General features: G+C 51.4%; 2 protein-coding genes across 6 annotated transcripts in view; one reads left to right on the top strand and one right to left on the bottom strand.

Moving 5' to 3' along the window:
• PDCD11 (programmed cell death 11) overlaps positions 1-14,720 on the top strand; it is a 52,735-nt gene extending 38,015 nt beyond the window's left edge. Inside the window, exons 22-36 of one of the 2 annotated variants that reach the window (XM_017851772.1) lie at positions 545-650; positions 2,353-2,442; positions 2,652-2,754; positions 3,183-3,360; positions 6,454-6,510; positions 7,125-7,247; positions 8,185-8,307; positions 8,730-9,021; positions 9,174-9,290; positions 10,261-10,410; positions 10,647-10,894; positions 11,599-11,767; positions 12,325-12,478; positions 12,935-13,100; positions 13,805-14,720. In XM_017851772.1, coding sequence (XP_017707261.1) covers positions 545-650; positions 2,353-2,442; positions 2,652-2,754; positions 3,183-3,360; positions 6,454-6,510; positions 7,125-7,247; positions 8,185-8,307; positions 8,730-9,021; positions 9,174-9,290; positions 10,261-10,410; positions 10,647-10,894; positions 11,599-11,767; positions 12,325-12,478; positions 12,935-13,100; positions 13,805-13,976 — 2,248 coding nt within the window. In that variant the 3' untranslated portion in view covers positions 13,977-14,720. Of the gene's footprint in view, positions 1-544; positions 651-2,352; positions 2,443-2,651; positions 2,755-3,182; positions 3,361-6,453; positions 6,511-7,124; positions 7,248-8,184; positions 8,308-8,729; positions 9,022-9,173; positions 9,291-10,260; positions 10,411-10,643; positions 10,895-11,598; positions 11,768-12,324; positions 12,479-12,934; positions 13,101-13,804 lie in introns of both variants that reach the window. The other variant, XM_017851771.1, reaches the window with a different exon arrangement.
• A 485-nt stretch (positions 14,721-15,205) lies between these two features.
• Positions 15,206-20,982, bottom strand: CALHM2 (calcium homeostasis modulator family member 2). Of its 4 annotated transcripts, none has more exons than XM_017851774.1 (3): positions 20,578-20,982; positions 17,820-19,232; positions 15,206-15,979 (listed from the first exon to the last, which is right to left on the bottom strand). In XM_017851774.1, the coding sequence occupies exons 2-3, from the start codon at positions 18,372-18,374 to the stop codon at positions 15,563-15,565; spliced, it is 972 nt and encodes a 323-aa protein (XP_017707263.1). In that variant the 5' UTR covers positions 18,375-19,232; positions 20,578-20,982; the 3' UTR covers positions 15,206-15,562. The 4 variants fall into 4 exon arrangements, with proteins under 4 accessions (XP_017707263.1, XP_017707262.1, XP_017707265.1 ...); XM_017851773.1 differs by having other exon boundaries at positions 17,820-18,532; XM_017851776.1 differs by lacking the exon at positions 20,578-20,982 and adding an exon at positions 19,513-20,046.

The raw sequence follows: 20,982 nt of genomic DNA, 5'->3' as shown, positions 1-20,982 counted from the left end.
ACTGTCTCAAAAAAAAAAAAAAATTACTTGAATAAATGAATGCTCCTTTTATTAAAAAAAAAAAAAAAAATCAAGAAAATGCTAATGGAAGGGTAGCATAGGGCAGAGAGCCCTGGATTTTGAGTCAGAAGCCCTGACTTTAACTACTGGTTCAATAGCATAAAATGGGCTTAATATCTACCCTCCTGAACTCACACAGTTGTCAAATTCAGTGAGAGAATTTTTGAATGCAGTTTTGCAAACTAAAGCAACAAAGTATTATGAAAGAAGTAAAACAATTTTGTTTCCTGAGTTTATAAAGGCTATTATGGGCTACCTTCTTTAAAAGCAGCTTGTTCATAAGTAGGTGAATGAAATGGAAAAGATTAGCCTTGGGCCAGTATTGTGGACATTCCCCTTTGAGGAGAGAAACAGGGCCTTGGAGGGTGGGTGTGAGTAGGGGAGTCCTGTATAGTCAATCCATAGCCACTTGGGAGAGATGGTTTCAAACTCGAAGTCTTATCCAGTGGTGGGTTTACTCTTTACATTTCCTTTCTGCAAACAGTGAGCTGGAGGATGGCCACACTGCTCTTAACACTCACTCTGTTAGCCCTGTGGAGAAGATTAAACAGTACCAGGCCGGCCAGACTGTTACTTGCTTCTTAAAGAAGGTAAGAAGTTTTGCCACTCGGCAATGGGATGTCATTCTTCTTTCAGAAGAAATGGTCGTGACATTGGAGAAAAAAGCCATTAGCAGAGAAACGCATTTGAGTCTGTGCTACCATGCTGGGTTTGTGGGAGACAGTACATGGCCTCTGCCACTAAAGAACTTCTGGTCTAATTAGGGAACTAAAATATGGCTTACACATGATTAGTAAGCAGCTCATAATTCAATATGTTGGTAGATTAATTGTAGAAATGGAAAGCAAAATATAGGGCAAGATTTAGGATATAAATGTATGTAATTTGGATTTCAGATTCATGCTTTTCATGAAGTTCAGGCGCACTGTAAAACAACATGAAATTGGGTGCCAGATTATGTGTTCCAACCCCAACTGGAACAGGAGTTCAAAAAGGAAAGAAAGCAACCTGTACTGGTTGAAACATACAGGAGAGGCGGCTGGATTGGGTTTGACCTTGAAGAATAACACCTCTCCATTGTTGCCAGATTCCTCTTTGATGAGCATCTCTGAGCATGATCGTCACTGATGCTTGATCCCTTCAGTTACCTGTTGTCTATAGACATTCATATGCCCCAGATGCCTCAGCGTAGCAGATAAGGCTCTTCATAATCTGACCCTCCGTGCACCTTATGTGGCAGTATTCTGAAAAGCTTCTCTGTCTTTTTCCCTTCCTGTCTTTATTTGTGCTGGTTTCTACATCTTTCTATTCCAGTTGTCTACTGCCCTTCAAGCTTCAGCACAGATAACCTTCCCTCTTTACTAGTTCCTGTAGCATGTTGTACTTTCTACATGTTGCTTGCTGTTGTAGTTATTTGCATACTGATTTGACTTACTGCTTGTAGGCTGTAATCTCCTTGAAGGCAGGTCCTGGCTTTTATTTATCACTATGATGCCATGTAGACAGAAGCTGCTTGATAAATGATTTGTTAAATTGACTTGAAAATTTGAGTACGTATTTATGGCCGGGCGTGGTGGCTCATGCCTGTAATCCCAGCACTTTGGGAGGCCGAGGTGGGCGGATCACTTCACGTCAGGAGTTCGAGACCAGCCTGGCCACCATGGTGAAACCCCATCTCTACTAAAAATGCAAAAAATTAGCTGGGCCTGGGGTGAGCACCTCTAATTCCAGCTACCCTGGAGGCTGAGGCAGAAGAATCACTGAAACCCAGGAGGTGGAGACTGCAGTGAGCCGAGACTGCCACCACTGCACTCCAGCCTAGGAGACAGAGCGAGACTCTGTCTCGAGAAAAAGAGAAAATTGGAGTGCGTATTTAGGGCAAGACACTGCATAAACAGTGAAGGATCCAAATTGGTTTAGAAATAAAAAATTGGCCTCTGGAGATGGTTAACAATCACTGGGCACAGCTGAGCTTGGAGGAGGCTACAGAGGTCTGTGGGATTGGTTCTCCAGCTTGAGGACATCTCTGGAGTCTCTTTTGCTTCGTGGTCAGCTGAGACCCTGGGAGAGATGCACATTCTGCTAGGCTGGCAAAGGCTCTGAGCTGGAGTCTGAGGGAAGCCGGTGAGAAGTGGAGGTTGGGCAAGGGCAGTGGGATGGAAGGGTGGATTCCTGTTCCTTGGAAAAGTATTGTACTGGAGCCCTTTCCACCTTAGAGTTTTAGGAAAGTTTTAATGGCGGGAAACCTTGTATTTGTATTTGCCCTACTCTGGTTCCTTTTTTTTCCCTCAGTACAATGTGGTGAAGAAATGGCTTGAGGTGGAGATTGCCCCAGACATCCGGGGGAGAATTCCCTTATTGCTCACTTCTCTGAGCTTCAAGGTCAGTGTGCTTGAGATCCCTGGAGAGGGGACCCAAGCTCCCTAAGCTTGGCTCAGTGTCTGGTGTGTGGGTTCACAGTGGGTTTAAGGAACCTTGTTCTTATTTAAGGATTGGTTTGGGAGATACTTGCTATGAAGACTTAAATGCTATGGTTTTGGATAAATGACAGCCTTTCTTCAAGCATCACAGGAGTTTTCTTATCCTTCCAGGTTCTGAAGCATCCAGATAAGAAGTTCCGGGTTGGCCAGGCCCTGAGGGCCACCGTTGTTGGCCCAGATTCCTCCAAGGCCTTCTTATGCCTGTCCCTCATAGGTGTGGGAATGAAACAATGCCTGGTTGGGGAAAGGAAGTGGTGGGAAGGGGTGGGATGGGTTTTCAACTTTTGCTCAAGTTGGAGGACCCCTTCAGTATTGGAATCCTCAGAAAGCCTGGTGTGGGACCTTCTTGGAACAGTTCTTCTCTTGGGCTTTGCTCTGGCCCAGTTATTCTGCTACTCTCTGAGTTACCTTTACCTACACAGGGGTTTTTCTCAAGTCCCTGAGAAAGAGTTGTTCACCACTTGGCCCTGGGGTTCTTGGCTGCATGACAGGGTGATCTCAGTCTAGATGGTTCTGGATCATTCAGCCCGGATACCCCAAGTCTGGGCAGCCTCCACCATCCCCAGCCTGTGCGTGGCCAGCATTCCCGCTCCTCCCTTAGCTCATTTCCTCTTCCCTGAATCAGGTTGGTTCTTCCACCAGGTCCTCACAAGCTTGAGGAAGGGGAAGTGGCCATGGGCCGAGTGGTGAAGGTGACTCCCAATGAGGGACTGACCGTCTCCTTCCCCTTTGGGAAGATAGGAACAGTCAGTATATTTCACGTGAGTGACTCCTACTCCGAGACGCCCCTGGAAGACTTCGTCCCCCAAAAGGTTGTCAGGTAAGCCAGGTGTTCTTTCTCTTTTCACCTCTCTGTGGAATTGGTGTATTTTTTTTAAAATGTCGTTGTAATACATGACTTTTTATCAGAAAAAACAGGTTTATGAAATAGAAAATGAAAATTTCTGTCACCCCTCTGTTTCTCTACCACTTTTTGCCATTATATACTTTGACTTCTATCTTTCTAGACTTTAATGCATATATATAGTTTTTCTTTATATAAATAATGGAATATCATTTTATATATTGTTTTTTTCTCATAGCAGTTTATCATGGATTTTTTTCCTTTTCCATGCTAATATATCAAAATCTGTTTTGTCCTTTTACCTTATTTTAAAACGTTTGTTTAGTATTCTGGGTTTTTTTAATTGAAATTTGTGTGACCAATTCTCTGTTGATAGACAATACTTTTTTTTGATAGACAATAATGTTGAAGGATCTTTGTACATATATTTGGGTTTTGTTTTTTTTTTTTAAATTGAGACAGAGTCTGGCTAGAGTGCAGTGGCATAAGATAGAGTCTGGAGTGCAGTGGCATGAGACACAGTCTTTTTTTTTTAACTGTGACAGATTGCAGTGCATAGGCTAGAGTGCAGTGGCGCGATCTCAGGTCACTGCAGTCTCCTCCTCCCAAGTTCAAGCAATTCTCATGCCTCAGCCTCCCAAGTAGCTGGGATTACAGGCATGCACCACGACGCCTGGCTAATTTTTGTACTTTTAGTAGAGACTAGGTTTTGCCATGTCAGCCAGGTTGGTCTCGAACTCCTAACATCAGGTGATCTGCCCACCCCGGCCTCCCAAAGTGGTGGGATTACAGGCGTGAGCCACGGTGCCTGGCTCTTTCGCATATATTTGGATACTAATACAGGTATGTTTGGTAAATAAATTCCTAGAAGTGAATTGATGGGTTACATGCCGTCCAAAATGACTGTGCTAATTTATGTCCCCACTAACAGTAAATATGACTGTCCATTTCTCATACCACTGTTGGCACTGGATATTTTAAATTTGTATCTTAGCCATTGGTTCAGCAAAAATTGGTCTCTTGTTTTTTTTTTCTTTTTTTTTTTTTTTTGAGATGGGGTCTCGCTCTGTCCCCCAGGCTCGAGTGCAGTGGCGCGATCTCGGCTTGCTGCAAACTCCACCACCCGGGTTCACGCCATTCTCTTGCCTCAGCCTCCTGTGTAGCCGGGACTATAGGCGCCCTGCCACCAGGCTCGGCTAATTTTTTGTATTTTTAGTAGAGACTGGGTTTCACCGTGTTAGCCAGGATGGTCTCGATCTCCTGATCTTGTGATCTACCTGTCTCGGCCTCCCAAAGTGCTGGGATTACAGGCGTGAGCCACCACGCCCGGCTTTTTTTTTTTTTTTTTGAGACAGAGTCTTGCTGTGTTGCCCAGGCTGGAGTGCAGTGGCACAGTCTGGGCTCTGGGTTTTTTTTTTTTTTTTTGAGACAGAGTCTTGCTCTGTCACCCAGGCTGGAGTGCAGTGGCACAGTCTGGGCTCACTGCAACCTCCGCCTCTTGAGTTCAAGTGATTCTCAGCCACCCAAGTACCTGGGATTACAGGCGTTGTGCCACCACACCTGGCTAATTTTTCTGTTTTTAGTAGAGACAGGGTTTCACCACATTGGCCAAGCTAGTCTCAAACTCCTGGGCTCAAGTGATCCACCTGCCTTGGTCTCTCAAAGTGCTGGGATTACAGACATGAGCCACTGCACCCAGCCAATTCGAGTTTTAAAGACTGTTTTAATAGCCTGAATAAACTAAACTTGAGGAGACAGATTTCAGCTGGATCCAGTAGTCAACTGACAGTAGAGTAGATGCCCTTGGAGGCAGAGACTGGAAAATAGTAACTGCCCTCTCCTGTCTCAGCTCTCCCAGCCACCAGCACCTACCTGCCTAAATTCTCAACCACTGACAACTACTGCACAGCACAGACATGTCCAGGGCCTGGGAGAAGACAAAGAATGAGTCCTAGAGACAACCAGGATCATCTCTGGTTTCTCTTGAGGCTTAGATAATGAGGTTGTGGTTTTAAATGTGTTTTATTGTGGCCAAGCCTACGATAAATTCCTTGCCTAACAGTAGACTGTCCCTTGAGGCCCTGTCCCGCTCTGATGGCTGTGATGCCAAGTTATCAAAGGCAGACATCTGTCGTGGGATAATTTTGGACTGGGGATTGTTGCTAAGATCCTTTCTACCTCTAAGATTCTGTATATTATGGTTTGGGACTACTAATTGCCATTTTAGATGAAATATTTAGAGATGCAACCCTGCTGTCCCTCCTGGAAGCCTTGCTAACCCACCTCCTCTGAACTGCTCTTGTGTGTCTGCGGTAGTACCTAGCTGATTCCTTGGGCATGATCTCCTGGGGTTAGTGTGTCTCTCTGCTGAGATCAAACGTTCTCAGGATCTAATACAGTGCTGGTTCTTCTTTTAAGGACATACCGTATGCCTCTGTGAAACTTTCTTTTCTTCCCTCCCTCCCACCCTCCTTCCCTTTCTTTCTTTGTCAGGGTCTTACTCAGTTGCCCAGGCTAGAGGGCAGTGATGTGATCGTAGCTCACTGCAACCTCAAATTCTTGGGCTGGAACAATCCTCTGTCCTCAGCCTCCCAAGTAGCTGGGACTACAGGTGTGTGCCACCACACCTGGCTTTTTAAAAAAATTTTTTTATAGAATACTTACAAATGTAAGTATTGTAGCGATTACAAATGTAGCAAAAAATTTTTTTCGCTCTGCTGCCCAGACTGGTCTTGAGCTCCTGGCTTCAAGCAGTCCTTCTGCCTTGGCCTCCCAAAGTGTTGAGATTACAGGTGTGAACCACTACACCTGGCCCCAACTACCTTTGTTAGGTAAGAAGAGTGGGTAGTGTTATTTCTATGTAATAGACTAGTAAACTGAAGCCCACAGAGGTGACGTGACTTGTCCAGAGTCCCTCAGCAGGTTTTCAACAGAATGAAAAAACATGACCAAAGTCTCCTGTCCCCTCACTTGTGCCTGTTGGTCAGCCTGGAGGAAAGGAAGCTGAGGCCCTTTGCTGTTCACAGATACTGAAAATTGAGTGTTTCCTTCTCTTTTGCCTTCATTCAGATGTTACGTCCTGTCCACTACAGACAGCATATTGACTTTGTCACTGCGATCATCCAGGTGGGTTTCTGTGTTGTTGGAACAAGAAGGGAGGAAGACCCACTCAGGATCGAGGGGAGGCTACATGTATCTGACATGGAATTTTGCGCTTCCCACCTTCTCTGTTCATCACTTTTTATCCTGAACCTCTTTTACCCAGAAAAGCTGAGGCTGTTCAGATTGCCGTAAGAATCCTGTCTGCTCAGGCTCTTGTTTCCCAGGGAAAGGGTCAGATACGCAGATGTGGGTGTCCAAGGTTGCAGATGGTTGTCCTGGTGAGGGGGGATGCTTTAGCCTCCAGGGTTCCATTGTAGGGGTGAGTGTGCCATGTATGGAGTTGGCTTGAGGTCAGCTTGCTCTGTGGTTAGACATTGATATTAATGAGGCCAAGGCTTTAGGTTTGACCTGTCTGGCTTGGTCTGCCTCTCCCCATTTCTACATAGCTGGCTCCCAGGCACCTGCCTCTGGCCTGGCAAGATGTTAGGAGAGAGTAGAGTGGGGCTTTAAAGGTTATATCCTACTGACAGGTCCAGAGTCATATTCTTATTTGCTAAGTATGATGGTTGCAGGTGTATTGGGGGTGGCATGGGACAGTGGGGGTTAAAGATGTGCATGTAAACCTTTTATTCCTTTAGAACAAACCCGGAGACGAAAAGCAAAGTAGAAGATCCAGAGATTAACTCCATCCAGGATATTAAGGAAGGGCAGCTTCTGAGGGGCTACGTGGGGTCCATCCAGCCGCATGGTGTGTTCTTTCGGTGAGTGAGGGGGGGTCTACACCCGGACCCAAGTGCCTTCCCTGAGCCTGTCTTGCTCTGGGGTCCATGTGTTCCTCAGTCAACTTCTTTGATGGGAATATGAAGGGAGGAGAGTTTATGAGTCCCCCCTAGTTTTTAAAATTCCAAGTTTTCTAATACTTTTAAAACAAGCGTTATTAGTTATTTGGTGTTTTGGACAAAGAATATGGCATTTCTAATTTCTGTTCTAAATAAATCTGGGGCCGGGCACGGTGGCTCACGCCTGTAATCCTAGCGCTTTGAGAGGCCGAGATGAGAGAATTGCTTTGAAGGCCAGGAGTTCAAGACCAGCCTGGGCAACAAAGCAAGACCCCCATGTCTCACAAAAAAATTGAAAAATTAACCAGGTGTGGTAGTAGGAGCCTGTAGTCCCAGCTCCTTGGAAGGCTGAGGCAGGAGGATTGCTGGAGCCCAGAAGTTCGAGGTTACAGTAAGCTATGATTGTGCCACTGCACTTCAGCCTGGAGGCAGTGATATCCTGTGTCTAAAAACATTAAATTTAAATTTAAAAATAAATACATAAATGTGGACGTTCTGTTGTACTGTTTGATCATGATTTGTACGTATTCATCCTGTGAAATCACCTCATGTTTACAAGCACCGGATACTGCAGCCTTCCCTGCCATACTGTTTCTGCACTTTCTCCTCCTAGCAGTTTGTGATTTATATATTGTGATGCCATGATGTGGGGTAACAAATGCCCTCAATCATATCTTCATTATGCTTGATGATTTTTTCTAGTTTACAAAGCCCACTTCATCCTGCTGAATGCCAGCAACTTATGTCTGTCACAAATCCTTGTCACAACTTGAGTCCCTGTGAGAGTGAAGTCCCGAGGCCTGGTTGGAATTCCGTTGTTGCATTTATGACCACAGGACTCTTGCCTCTTGCCTTTCAGCCTTGGCCCCTCCGTTGTGGGTTTGGCTCGGTACTCACATGTCTCCCAGCACAGCCCGTCCAAGAAAGCGCTTTATAACAAACACCTCCCCGAAGGGAAGCTGCTCACAGCCAGGGTCTTACGGTAGGTGCCTTCCCGTTCTCTCTGTCTCTGTAATGGGAGTCAAACCCCTTTCTCCAGGAGCCCTGGGAGGAGATTTCAGGGTGAACTGTAAACACAATGGCTTGTGTAGTGGTGTTCAGATGAATAAAAGGCCTTTGTTTGGGGCCTTCTCCTCCAGTGCCTGTGAAAACAGGTGGTAACTCATCTCTGCATAGCCCCTGTTGTTGGGGATGTAGGAGGGGGCATCATATCTACCCCTGTATTTTTCTACTAAGCATGAAAAATTATGCAAATCATTCTTGAGAATATTGAATGGACTCCCAAGGCAGATGGGGCAGGGCCCAGAATCATGGGCTGATCAGGAGGAAGAAGGCCTGGGGCCGCCTGCGGTGCCCTCTGCTTTTTATGATGTCTTCACCTCCCGCTGTCTCGCTCTGTCATAGCCTCAACCACCAGAAGAACCAGGTAGAGCTGTCTTTCCTCCCGGGAGACACTGGGAAGCCAGACTTGCTTTCTGCTTCCCTGGAAGGGCCACTTCCAAAGCAAGAGGAGAGGAAAACAGAGGCTGAGGAGAGAGACCAGAAAGGGGAAAAGAAAAATCAGAAAAAGAACGAGAAGAAGAACCAGAAGGGGCAGGAGGAGGTGGAGCTGCCCAGCAAGGAGAAGCAACAACCCCAGAAGCCACAGGCGCAGAAGCGGGGCGGGCGGGAGCGCCGGGAGTCTGGGAGTGAGCAGGTGAGGTCCTGCGGAGGGCTGTGGCTGCCTATCCTCCTCCTGGAGGGACAGCCGCGAGGGCATGGGGACGGGGCACCCGCTGGGGCCGAGGGAGGGTGTCGCCTAGGGCTGCAGGAGGATGCTCCCAGGCATTCTTCCACCTGGCCTCTCAGGAAAGAGTGAGCAAGAAGCCAAAGAAAGCCGGCCCATCAGCGGAGGACGACAGCCTTATGGACGTGTACTATCGGGAGGGAAAAGAGGAGGCAGAAGAGACGAATGTCCTGCCCAAGGTGAGGGCAATGTCACTGGGAGGGGAAAGGCTGTTCCAGGCGAGGGAAGAGCTGGGCTGTCCTCCGCATTATCCTCTTTTACTTCACTTCCTATAAAATATGAAAGTGGGGACTGTCAGTTGCCTCCGTTGACCATCAGCTCCTTGAGGACAAGGGACCCTTTTTACCCAGAGCAGGTTGCATAAAATAAATTCTAAGGAATGTTTATTGGGTGGAACTGAATTAAATTAGGAGACTGGGCAGGTAAAGAGGAGGCTGAGCCGTTCTGAGCCTGCATCCTCCAAAAGATGAGAATAGTAGTATCTGGGCTGAGAGGACTGGTATGGGGCGGCTTATACCTGTTTGGGCAGGGCCTCCCTGCCACCCTCAGAATTCTTGTCATATTTCTGTCCAGCTCTACTGTTATTTTTGTTTTTATTATTTTGAGACAGAGTCTCGCTCTGTCACCCAGGCTGGAGTGCAGTGGTATACACTCGGCTCACTGCAGCCTCTGCCTCCTGGGTTCAAGTAATTCTCATGCCTCAGCCTCCCGAGTAGCTGAGACTGCAGGTATGCTCCACCACGCCTGGCTAATTTTTGTATTTTTAGTAGAGAGGGGGTTTCGCCATGTTGGCCAGGCTGGTCTTGAACTCCTGACTTCAAATGATCAGCCGCCTCAGCTTCTTAAAAGTGCTAGGGTTACAGGCGTGAGCCACCATGCCTGGCTTCTATTGTTATTTTATATACGAGTATGCATATGCATGTGTGTGTGTGAAAATTTTGTTACCTAAACAAATGTATTTACTTAAACTTTTATGTCACTGCTGTAACGTTGCCCCAGTGGGCCGGGGCCTGGCATGGCCTGGGAGGAGAGGAGAGGAAGGGCCTCTGGGCTTGGTGAGGAGTCTGTGCTCCTCCAGGTGGGCTGGGGTGGGGAAACAGGGAGCAACCTAAGCCAGGTGCTTTCCTCAGCACCTCTGTGTTCCTCCAGGAGAAGCAAACCAAGCCAGCAGAAGTGCCCCGGCTGCAGCTGTCCTCAGGCTTCGCTTGGAATGTGGGACTAGACTCTCTGACCCCGGCCTTGCCACCTCTAGCAGAGAGCTCAGACAGCGAGGAGGATGAGAAGCCACACCAAGCCACGGTGCTGTATTTTGCAGGGCATGTCCTTTTTGCAGGGACCCCTTGGTGTCAGTCTCGTGCTCTGTTCCTAGGCTGAGTGTCTTCCTGGGTGGGTGGGGGAGGGGGGCAGCAGCCATTCCCAGGCCAGGGGGAGAATATAGAGCCCTGGGCTGCCCGGCCAGCTCGTGGCTTCCACCACAGCCCTCCCCTAGGCCTTGAGGAGCAGATGATTTACTGTGTTTCTGCCTTCCATAGCAGAAAAAGAAAAGCAAGAAAGAAAGGGAGTTGGAGAAGCAGAAGGCAGAGAAGGAGCTGTCCCGCATTGAGGAGGCGCTGATGAATCCTGGGCGGCAGCCAGAGTCTGCGGATGATTTTGACCGACTAGTGCTCAGCTCCCCCAACAGCTCCATTCTGTGGCTACAGTACATGGCTTTCCACCTGCAGGCCACGGAGATCGAGAAGGCCCGTGCCGTGGCTGAGAGGGCCCTTAAGACCATCTCCTTCAGGTCTCAGCTTTGCCCCAGGGAGCACTGTGTCTCCGCACGTTCTGGGCTGGGAGGTGTCTCAGCCTGTGGGGTAGTTCCTCCTAGGCAGTCCAGCAGCGTTTTGGGTGGCTGCCACCAGGGGTCCATGGGTCCCCAGGCTTTCTGCCATAGGTGTGGCTATCTGTGAAACAGATCCACTCATTTATATTTTATAGTCCTCTTCTCTGAAACTGCTAAGGTTAACCTTCACAAGAGTCTGTACACTTACATGAGGGAACCAGTTTGAGCAGAAGCACAGTAAGAAAAGAGCTCACTACATACCTGGGGGAGATCCCCAGGTGGTTTTCCAAACAGAGAGGGAGTTTTTGAGGTCTAATGAAGAGGGAAGGCAGTCCTTTGCTTCATCCTCTTAGTTTGAAGAGAGAATCAGACCCAGGACGCTGCGTCCGGCCCAAACCTCAGGCCCGTTTGGGATCTGGTGGGCATCCTTTCCAGGAATGGAGGCAGAATCCAGGAGAGCCTCAGACCCAGCCATTGGGGTGGGAGCAGGGGTTCCTAATACTGTGGGAGCTGTGGTGGGGACACAGCCTCTTAGAGTCTGCATTTGGGGTGGGATCTGAGGACACAGAGCCTGGGAGGGGGAGATGGTTCCTGGGTCTCCCTGGATGGGGCGGGAGGCTCACCGGTCTCATGTGGAGCTCATGTGCTGACTGCTTTCCCTCCAGAGAGGAGCAGGAGAAGCTGAACGTGTGGGTGGCTCTGCTGAACCTGGAGAACATGTACGGCTCTCAGGAGTCCCTGACCAAGGTCTTTGAGCGAGCTGTGCAGTACAATGAACCTCTCAAAGTCTTTCTCCACCTGGCTGACATCTACGCCAAGTCAGAGAAATTCCAGGTAGGAGGCTGGGCCACAGACGAACTCCTGGGAGTCCCAGGGGCCACAATCTCTGGGAAGAGCCTCTGGGGTTCTGGGTCCAGTCCTGCTCTGGGCTTGCCACCGAACATCGGGGCCCCAACTTCCCCATCTTCCAAGTAAGACAAGTCATTTCCCTCACCTCTTCAGGCCTGCGGGGTCAAGGTGAGGGAGAGTGGCTTTGGAAGTGAAGGGGAAGTGGACCCCTGGTGTGTCTGCCTTGGGCTGCTGGCAGGGCATCACAGACAGAATGGGACGTCCCGGCCCAGCATCCGCTCTGGCATCTCTCCCTCCCGCTTGTCATTCTCATGTTCTCCTAGGCTAGGACCGCCCTCCTGTGGGTGCGGATCAGCAGGGACTCCTCTGTCTACTGTGCCTTTCTCTGAGCCTCCCTCCCGTTCCTCTCAGGTCTCTAGCATTAGGCCTTGAGATTGTGTCTGGTAGTCCCAAGTCTAGCTTCTTGTGAGTGTTGCTGCTTGTCTGTCTTGTGCCCTCTGTAGTATCACACTCTCCTTAGCATGCCTTGTCTTTTCCCACAGGAAGCTGGTGAACTCTACAACCGGATGCTGAAGCGTTTCCGGCAGGAGAAAGCTGTGTGGATCAAATACGGTGCCTTCCTTCTGCGGAGGAGCCAGGCTGGGGCCAGTCGCCGTGTGCTGCAGCGAGCCCTGGAGTGCCTGCCTAGCAAGGAGCGTGAGTGCTCATTCCCAGCTCCTAAGCCCAGGAGCACTCCACGATCGGGGAGTAGGGATTGGCCCTGGCATTGCTTATTCTAAGTCAGGAGAGCCTTATGAGGGCTTTCTTCTTGCCTGTCGATTCTGTGCCCCTGAGCATAACAGTGCATGTTACATTTCAAATGCCAGGCTCCAAAAGATGGAGGAACAAAATGCAGTTAGCACTAGTTCTGTTGCCCTTGGGATCCCCCACCTCTTCTGTGCCCAGAGAGTGGTGTGTCTGCAGTGCCCGTCTGTGTATTTGGCCCCAAACCCACCCCACCTTCCTTTTGGGGCTTTGTCCCTCTTGTCACAGCCTGGGTCTTGGGACCCAAGAGCAGGGAGGCAGGCTCATGCTGACCCTGCGGAACACAGTGTTGTGGTGAGGGGGGCTGTCTGCTTGTTGGGTCTCTGAGCCGTCGTCCTCTCCCTGCAGATGTGGATGTCATTGCCAAGTTTGCCCAGCTTGAGTTTCAGCTGGGGGATGCAGAGCGAGCCAAAGCCATTTTTGAGAACACGCTGAGCACCTACCCAAAGCGCACAGATGTCTGGTCAGTCTACATTGACATGACCATCAAGCACGGCAGCCAGAAGGCCGTCCGGTGAGTGGGGCAGCCGGCCAAGGCCAAGTTCCTCAGGGGAGGGCGTGGTAGGCACTGGTCCCACAGCAGCTCTCAGCATCCCAGTCCTCTTACTTGATCTAGAAAACCAGCTTGATGTGATGCCCCAGGCCCAGTGACATTCACTTCTTCAACTTTTCTTTCTGCCTCACAGGCCGGCATTGGTAGGAGGTAGCCTGGTCAAGAGACTCGAGTTTCTCTCATAATTAACTGTTCCTGGCTCTCATTGTAGACCACTTTCACAGGCATTCTCTTGCTTTTGACCCCAGCATCTCCACAAGACAGGGAGGGTTTAGAGATGAGTAGACTGAGGTCCAAAAAACAGGTGCCTCCCCCAAGCCCTTCATTGAGCTGAGCTTTTCTCCTAGAAAAGCTCACTATGTATGTGTCTCACTGTTGTGTCCCCCATCCCAGTAGCTTTGTCCTGATCACTGTGTGGCTTTAGGCAGGGGAGTCCCTTACCATCTCTGGGTGTCCGTCTGCTCATCTGGAAGATGAGGGTGGTCGTGCCTATCCCTAGGGCATCATGGGAATTCATCATGGATTAATAAGGATAATGGTAGAAGTGGGAGTCCTGGATGGGAGAGCGTCCTGGTTCCAGGGCTGAGAGCAAGTGGGTGAGTGCTCGCCAGGAAGCATGTGGCCTGGTACTGAGAGGCAAATGCCACTCTGCTTTTCCTCAACAGGGACATCTTTGAGCGGGTCATTCATCTGAGCTTGGCTCCCAAGAGAATGAAGTTCTTCTTCAAGCGCTACCTGGACTACGAGAAGCAGCATGGCACAGAGAAGGATGTGCAGGCAGTCAAGGCCAAGGCCCTGGAGTATGTGGAGGCCAAGAGCTCAGTGCTGGAGGACTAGTGGCAGGCCGGCTCCACCGGACACTGTCAGCAGTGGGCCAGCCCAGCTCCATCTCGAGTGCCTGGGCACTTGGAAGACTGTTGCTTCAGGACTCTATTTAAATGCTGCTTTTTCTGCAGCAACCTTGGGGGAATCCTGTCAGGATGAAAAGGAATTTGAGATTGTTTTTAATTCCTCTTTGCTTGCTTTATTTTCACTACCAACTTGTTATCTTTTTCCTTATCTGAGGCTGCTTGGGGATTGCCGGCAGCAGGCCCCTGGATTCCCAGAAAAGCTGAGGGTCCCTCTTCCAGGGGAGTCCTCTGGGGAGCAAGAGTGGAGGGGCTACTCCCGAGGATCTTGTGGTCAGGATCCTGCTGTGTCCCTGGCAGGCTGTCAGTCCAGCCAGAGGGGGTCAGTAGGCTCCAGGGAGTGGCCCTCCCCTCCTATCTTGGAGTCTCTGGGTGTTCCTTCGGCCTCAGCCCCACTGGTACCTTCTGCCTTTTAGTGGAGGCTGTGAGTCTGGGACAGGAGGACAAATTCAGAGCCCGGAGGGGAAAATGGAGAAACCTGGGCTGCTGAGGAAAGCCACGGTTGTTGGCGTGAACTGATGATGTCTCATGCCACGCCCGCCATGGCCACATTACCTAACCTCTCCATGTCTGGGCCATTCAAGGTCTTGGAGGCCAGCACAGACCCAGCTAGTTGAAGCCAGTTCTTTTTTGGCTTGGTCCTGAGGGAATTAAAAGTTTTCTCTGGCAGAGCTTTAAGTGTCTTGAGAGCTTTTCCATGGGAAATGACTGAGTCATATGCCAGGAAGCCGGACAGGGCCAAGGGAGAGCATCCAAAGGTTCTAGAGGTGGTGGGGGTGGCGGGCAGGGATGGGAGGAAGGAGAAGCTGGGGCTGGCCTGCTTCTTGGGCATGAGCACTAGGATATAAGAGCTAGTTCTGGGCCTGCCCGCTGAGCACAGAATCTTCTGACTCGTGAAATTTCAGACTGTTTCCTTCTGAGATAGGCCAGGCTTCATCTGTTCCCCACACCAAATCAGATAATGAAACCCAACCACAAAGAGATCATCAGCCCCAGGGCCTTCCCCTATGTTGAACCCCTGGCACTCCCTGCACCACTGCTACCCTATGGGCCATTTTAGTCCTGTCCCCTTCCCTAACACGGCATAGGATTTGGGCCTGGCCCCATGACCACCAGCCTGCTGTGGCATGCCCATTCAATCACGCAGACACCAGACTACTTTTAGTAAGAAAAGCTTTATCAAAAACTTAAATATATAAAATAAGGCCAGAGGCTGCACTGGAGGCCGCTTCCCAGTGGCGCACTGCTGCGTTAGGCACATCTTTGCAGCTAGACACGTTAACTGCGCAAAGTACCATAAAGGAGCCCACTGGTGAGCTTCACTGTCACCTGGCCCTGCTGGCTGGGGTTTCCATTGTCTACTGGGTCTCTCCACACCACAGATTGCCTTGTGGTCCTTTCCCCTGGCCAAAACGATTTTTAAAAAATCCTCTTCTGATAACGGATGTGAGCAAGCAGTGGGGTTCAGTTTGGGACCAAGTAGTGCCATTTACAAAGAGCATGAGAAGCAGCTCCTTAGGAGGCGAGCAGGGCCATCTCCACGTTGTCAGGGGCTGCGCCGTTGCCTGCCAGACCCTGGGCCCACTTGTGCAGGCGGCTGTAGAGTGGGAGGCCCTGGTTCTCACGGTACAAGTAGACACCGGTGATGGCATTCCACTGTGGCCGTGGCTGCGTGCCTTCCACTGGGAAGTTGGCAACCAGCTCCTCATCATCCTTGTTGAGCGCCACAAAGCCAAAGAAGCGGCGCACATTGTTGGCAGCGAGCACCCGAGAGTGCACCTCGGCTGTGCGCTGGAACAGCTGGTCCTCATTGGCGCGGTACTGCGCCCAGTAGGCCTCCTGGCGGTAGCTGAGTGGTGAGCAGTAATGCTTGAGGCATTTGGTCAGGAACACCAGGATGGCCACCACACCAATGAGCAGCCACCCAAAGAGCTGGCCAGAGAATGGGCACAGTTCAGGAGGGGCAAGGAACTGCCTGAGCCCTAACCCCCAGAGCAAATGGGCCCTACCTCCCAGAGCAAATGGAGAAGGAGCAAGTTCCGCTTGTATAAGGGAAGCAGGTCCTTGTGGCTGTGATTCCATCACCTGCTTACCCCCTTTAATTCACGCTCTAGTTGCTCTTAGACTTAGCCTGTTTTCTGCTGCCACCCCTGCTACCTTAAGAGCACCTCCTTCCCCTGCCATCATCTCATGCCATCAAAACCCAGCTCAACCTGCCAGGCTCAGCTCAGATGCCTCCTCTGGGAAGCCTTCAAAGGCCCCTATGGGAGCACGTGTGCCTTCCCTGAATCCCCCGTGGCCTGGTTCCTCTCATCACCATCTGCCTTGTGTGGAGGTCACCCATGTGCTTGTCTGAAACACTTGGAGGGCAAGGACAGGCAAGGTCATCCTTATTTCACCATTTGCTCCTGTACAGAGACCTGGGGGCATTTGATCAGCATCAAATAAGTATCATTTCTTTGTCTACCATCTTCCAACTCTGGTGCTGTCTCCAACCTTTTCTCTGTTTCTCTTTTTTTTTTTTTTTTTTGAGATAGAGTCTTGCTTCGTTGCCCAGGCTGCAATACAGTGGTGTGATCTCGTCTCACTGCAGCAACCACCTCCCGGGTTTGAGCAATTCTCCTGCCTCAGCCTCCCAAGTAACTGAGATTACAGGTGCCTGCCACCACGCCTGGCTAATTTTTCCATTTTTAGTAGAGACCATATTGGCCAGGCTGGTCTCGAACTCCTGACCTCCAGTGATTCACTCGCCTTGGCCTCCCCAAGTTCTGGGATTACAGGTATGAGCCACTGCACCTGGCCTCTGTTTACATCTTATTTACTGAGAGAAGAAACCTTTTAGAAAACCTGTGCTCACTTGAGGTCAGGAGTTTGAGACCAGCCTGGCCAACATGGCAAAACCCCGTCTCTACTAAAAATACAAAACTTAGCTGGGCATGGTGGCTGCGTGCCTGTAATCCCAGCTACTTGGGAGGCTGAGGCAGAAGTGCTTGAACCCGGAAGATGGAGGTTGCGGCGAGCTGAGATCGCGCCACTGCTCTCTAGCCTGGCGACAACAGTGAGACTCCGTCTCAAAAAAAAAAGAAAAGAAAAGAAAACCTATTCTCCTTCCTATCTCTCCCTCACCCCCTGCTTCTCTAAGTTCACACTTGCAGCTGAGATTTTCTGCTACTCCCCAGTTCTCTTCCCTTGCCTTCTGTCCCTTGACCAACCTCCTCTCCTTCAGAGCCCAGCTAAGGCTCAGGACAGCAACTGCATCTCCTGACTCAACACTCCATCCTGACCCAAGGGACTCCCCTTAAGTCAGCAACACTTGAGGCTGACTCACTGCTTGGACTGGGCCCTTCCTGGGATAGGAATGTGTTCATCTCCAGAGCCAGCCCCACTCCACTGTCAAGGGCCCATCACAGATGTTTCTGGGGTGGCTTGCGGGGGTCCACGCTCAATCTGGCTGGGGTAAGGGGCTTATCTGTGATTGGAATTAAGGCCCAGACCAAGCCAGAAGAATGTTCCTTCAATGTTTAAAACTAATTTGGTCATATACAAGTGAGATTTACAGTAAAAAAAAAAAAATTGATTAAACTCTTATTTGTGTCTGAAAATGGCCCTTGCCCCACCATGCACCTGTTAACCAGCCCTGATACCTAACGCTAGTGCTTTCCCACAGACCTCAGCCCCTGAGGACCAACTCCAGTTTCAGCACTAGGCCATCCCCGGACCTCCTACCAGCCACCACTAGGAAAGAGGAGCTTCCCTTTGCACATCTCCTTACCTGGGACTCATACCTGAGCCTGCGGCTGACCTCCTCCCGGAAGTCTGACAGGTTGTCAGGGTTCTCCTTGCAGGGGAACCTGGCCAAGATTTCGGTGGCGTGGGCTGATGGGAAGTGCTCTTCCCTGGCCGTGAGTGAGGAAGGGTCCACGAACTCGCTGAGAGCACAGACATAAGCCTCACCACGCAGCAGGGAGATGACAGACCAGGTGACAGGGGCCACAGCTGCACGGCCCAGGATGGAGCTTAGGAGGAGGAAGGTAGGGGCGGCAGAGCAGTTCTTGGTCCTCCGGTGCTGGCACTCAGCCACGAGGTTCCAGGTGTGGTTGTTGAGGATGATGCCAATGATAAAGAGCACCAGGGCGGGCACGCCGATGGCCGCCAGCCCGTACAGGTAGTTCCGGGCCGGCGAGCAAGGGCAGTGGAAGGCCACCACAGAAAACAGCTCCTGGCTGCCCACCGTGCCCAGTGCCACCAGCCCGTTAAAAATCATCACATCCTTGCTCTTGAAGAAGAGTGACAGGAAGCGAAAGTTCTCTGCGATCAGGGCTGCCATGGTGACGGTCGTGGTGGGGTGGATTGCAGGAGAGGAGGCAGGAGGAGACGGGATTGACAGTTGCTGGTGGTACTAGGAAGGGGCGCAGGCTGGGAGACGCCGGACGGCAGGGTGTGGTTGTGCTATTTTATCCCCAACTGTGGTTGACCTGATGTTTCCTGTGGAGCAGATGACTGATAAGTCTTTCCCTCTGAAAACCGGGAGTTGAAGAAGACACTAGTGTGGCCAGGCTGGGGAGAAAGGAAGGAGTACAGGGCCCTGGGAAGTGACAGTTGCCACTGTTCATTGAGTTCCTCCAGGGCACTTGGCACCCCTCATTTCCCATCCTCACAGTCCCACGTTGAGCTGTGTGCCCTCCATGCCCTAAGGAAGGTGAAGGATTCCTGAGGACGAGTGACTCGCCAGGGTCACAGATGAGAGGCAGACTGAGATTCAAGCTTGGCTGACCTGCCTCAAATGCTTAGGTTCTTTTTGCCACCATGAACTTCTCTTGGGGTAGGGCTTGGGGGTGGCCCATGGTGCTAGTGCATGTGGGGCGCTGACCGGCTTTCCCTCTGGGAATCCAGGTGGCACACATTAGCAGAGGGGCCACGGACTCCTTGGATCCACGGCGTGTCCTCAGGGCCTCAGCCTTGAGGGTGTAAAAGCTAGAGTGAGTGTCCGGGTGGATAGGGGACTTGGACAGGATCCTGCCGTGTGGGCTGGGGTGGGCGTGGCAAGATGCCAGAATTCCTGGAGTTCGCAAGGACTTTATCTTTTTGGAGACCTCAGGGTCTGATCACGCTTCATGACTTTTCTCTGGGCCTCAGTTTCCTCATCAGTGAAAAGAGAATAAATCATCCTGACCCTTGCTCTTTCCTAGGGATGTTGGAGGGAAAGGAAAGAATAAAAGATGCCTGATTGTGCTCTGTATGAAACTCTCCATCTCTCCCACCCTATCTTGTCTTTGGGGTGGGGACGATTCTCCTGCCCGCAAAGAGCAGGGAACAGACCTGAAGAGGATAAAGTGCCTTGCTGAGGCCAAACAAATACAGAGGTGCCCCAGCAGGACCTCTAACCACAACCTAAGGAGACTTGGGAAGTGGACAAGGGTGATTCTGTGCTAAGTGAACCCTCTTTTTTTCTGTCTCCTACTGACCTTGCTGTGTCCATCCGCGAGTGCCCCGAAGAACCTCCTCTTCTGCAGCCGTGACCCCCTCTCCTATCCAGCAGCCTCCCAGCAGCCCCGCTCCACCCCGCCTGCCAGCAACAGGAAGCCCTGGTAAGAGCAAAGGCTCAGCAGTGCCACCAGCTCATCCGGAGATTATTCTGCCTTGGTCTGGGCTGCAGCGACCCTGGCAACCTGCCGGGAAGTGGCCATGGCCTCGGGCAACAGCGAAGTTTAGCCCAGCTCCCTTCCTAGCCTCCACCCACACAAGCCTGAGAGACAGGCCAGGGTGTGGCCTCATATCCTCCCCATCTGGAGAGTGAAAAACAAAACTCCCCAGGTCAGAGGAAGCCAGGGAGTAGAGGGATGGGGTGAGCGGCAGACAGGGAGGGACCTGGCCCTGTTCCCTTCCATGCTTCATGGAGGGATCACCCCTTCTAGATCACCCCTTCTGTCCCTGCCAAGGAAGGCTGCCGGATGGGATCAGGCAGAGCCATGTGGCCACGTGGGCTCCAAGAAAAGGAGAAGCTGGAGGAGGAGGACCAGGAGCAACAACAGGAGGAAGAGGAGGAGGAGGAGTCTGATTCTTCCCCCACTTCACAGCCTGGAGCTTCCAGTCTAACTTCCTGGGAAAGGCAGTTTGCATCACTGCTGGGGATGAATGGGTTAAAGTCAGTCCCCTCTGCCCCATCCTTTTCCCTTCTTGGCTTCTAGGCTTCTAATTAGCTCCCTGTGGAGGCTCTGGGTTCATAAACTGGCTCAAAGTGGGGTACAAGATACCTGCACAGGGTGGGTGGTGAGCAGAGGATGGGTCAGGTCATCCTGTGAGACCACTGCCCCCAGACCAAGGATGGGTCACAACCAGACCCCCAGTGGGACCTCCTCCAACATCAGTGACGACAGGAGACTGGCGGCTCGGGGAGGGGCAGGACTGCTCCCTATTCAACTGGGTGGAGGGAACCTCAGCTAGGGGCCTCTCTCCCTCTGGGCAGCGTGGGACCTGCTCCACCATGCTCCCCTGACACTGGCACACCCCAGGGAGGGCCCCTTCCTTACCTGGGGCCAGCTGTGGGCACTTGTGGCCATGGCCTCCGCGGGGCTGGACTCTCCAAGTGGCCTCCAGGAGGGCGGCGCAGGGCAGCGGCAGCCTCCGCCACTCCCTCCTGCTTTTCTTCTGCACGGGGGCCTGGGGCTGGTGGCGGCTTCAGACTAATCTAACTCCAGAAAAGAGAGAAGAAAACAGTGAGATGGAGTCTGCGCGCCAGTGAGTGGAAAAACAGCCTCCCGGCGCCACCAGGGAGAGGAGGGCGGGCCCCGAGGGCGGTGCGAGAGGAGAGGAGCGCAGAGGAAGTTGAGGTGCCTGTTCTGCAGCTGCAGCGCGTCCCACCGACCCGCTGCTGGCGCTCCCTGGGCGGTGCTGGCCCTCCGCCCTCGGCCCAGAGCCGGACCCGGCCGTGCTCC

This window comes from Rhinopithecus bieti, unplaced genomic scaffold (genome assembly GCF_001698545.2).
Source record: "Rhinopithecus bieti isolate Rb0 unplaced genomic scaffold, ASM169854v2 scaffold_31787, whole genome shotgun sequence".
Classification (NCBI taxonomy): Eukaryota; Metazoa; Chordata; class Mammalia; order Primates; family Cercopithecidae; genus Rhinopithecus; species Rhinopithecus bieti.
The sequence above is the reverse complement of the archived record's forward strand: the minus strand, read 5'-3'. Positions and strand labels throughout refer to the sequence as shown.

Coding starts and splice junctions, on each gene's coding strand:
- CALHM2 (XM_017851774.1), bottom strand. CDS start 18,374: ATGGCAGCCCTGATCGCAGAGAACTTTCGCTTCCTGTCACTCTTCTTC. Junction 15,980..17,819: donor GGCTCAGGTATGAGTCCCAG/GTAAGGAGATGT, acceptor TTCTCTGGCCAG/CTCTTTGGGTGGCTGCTCAT.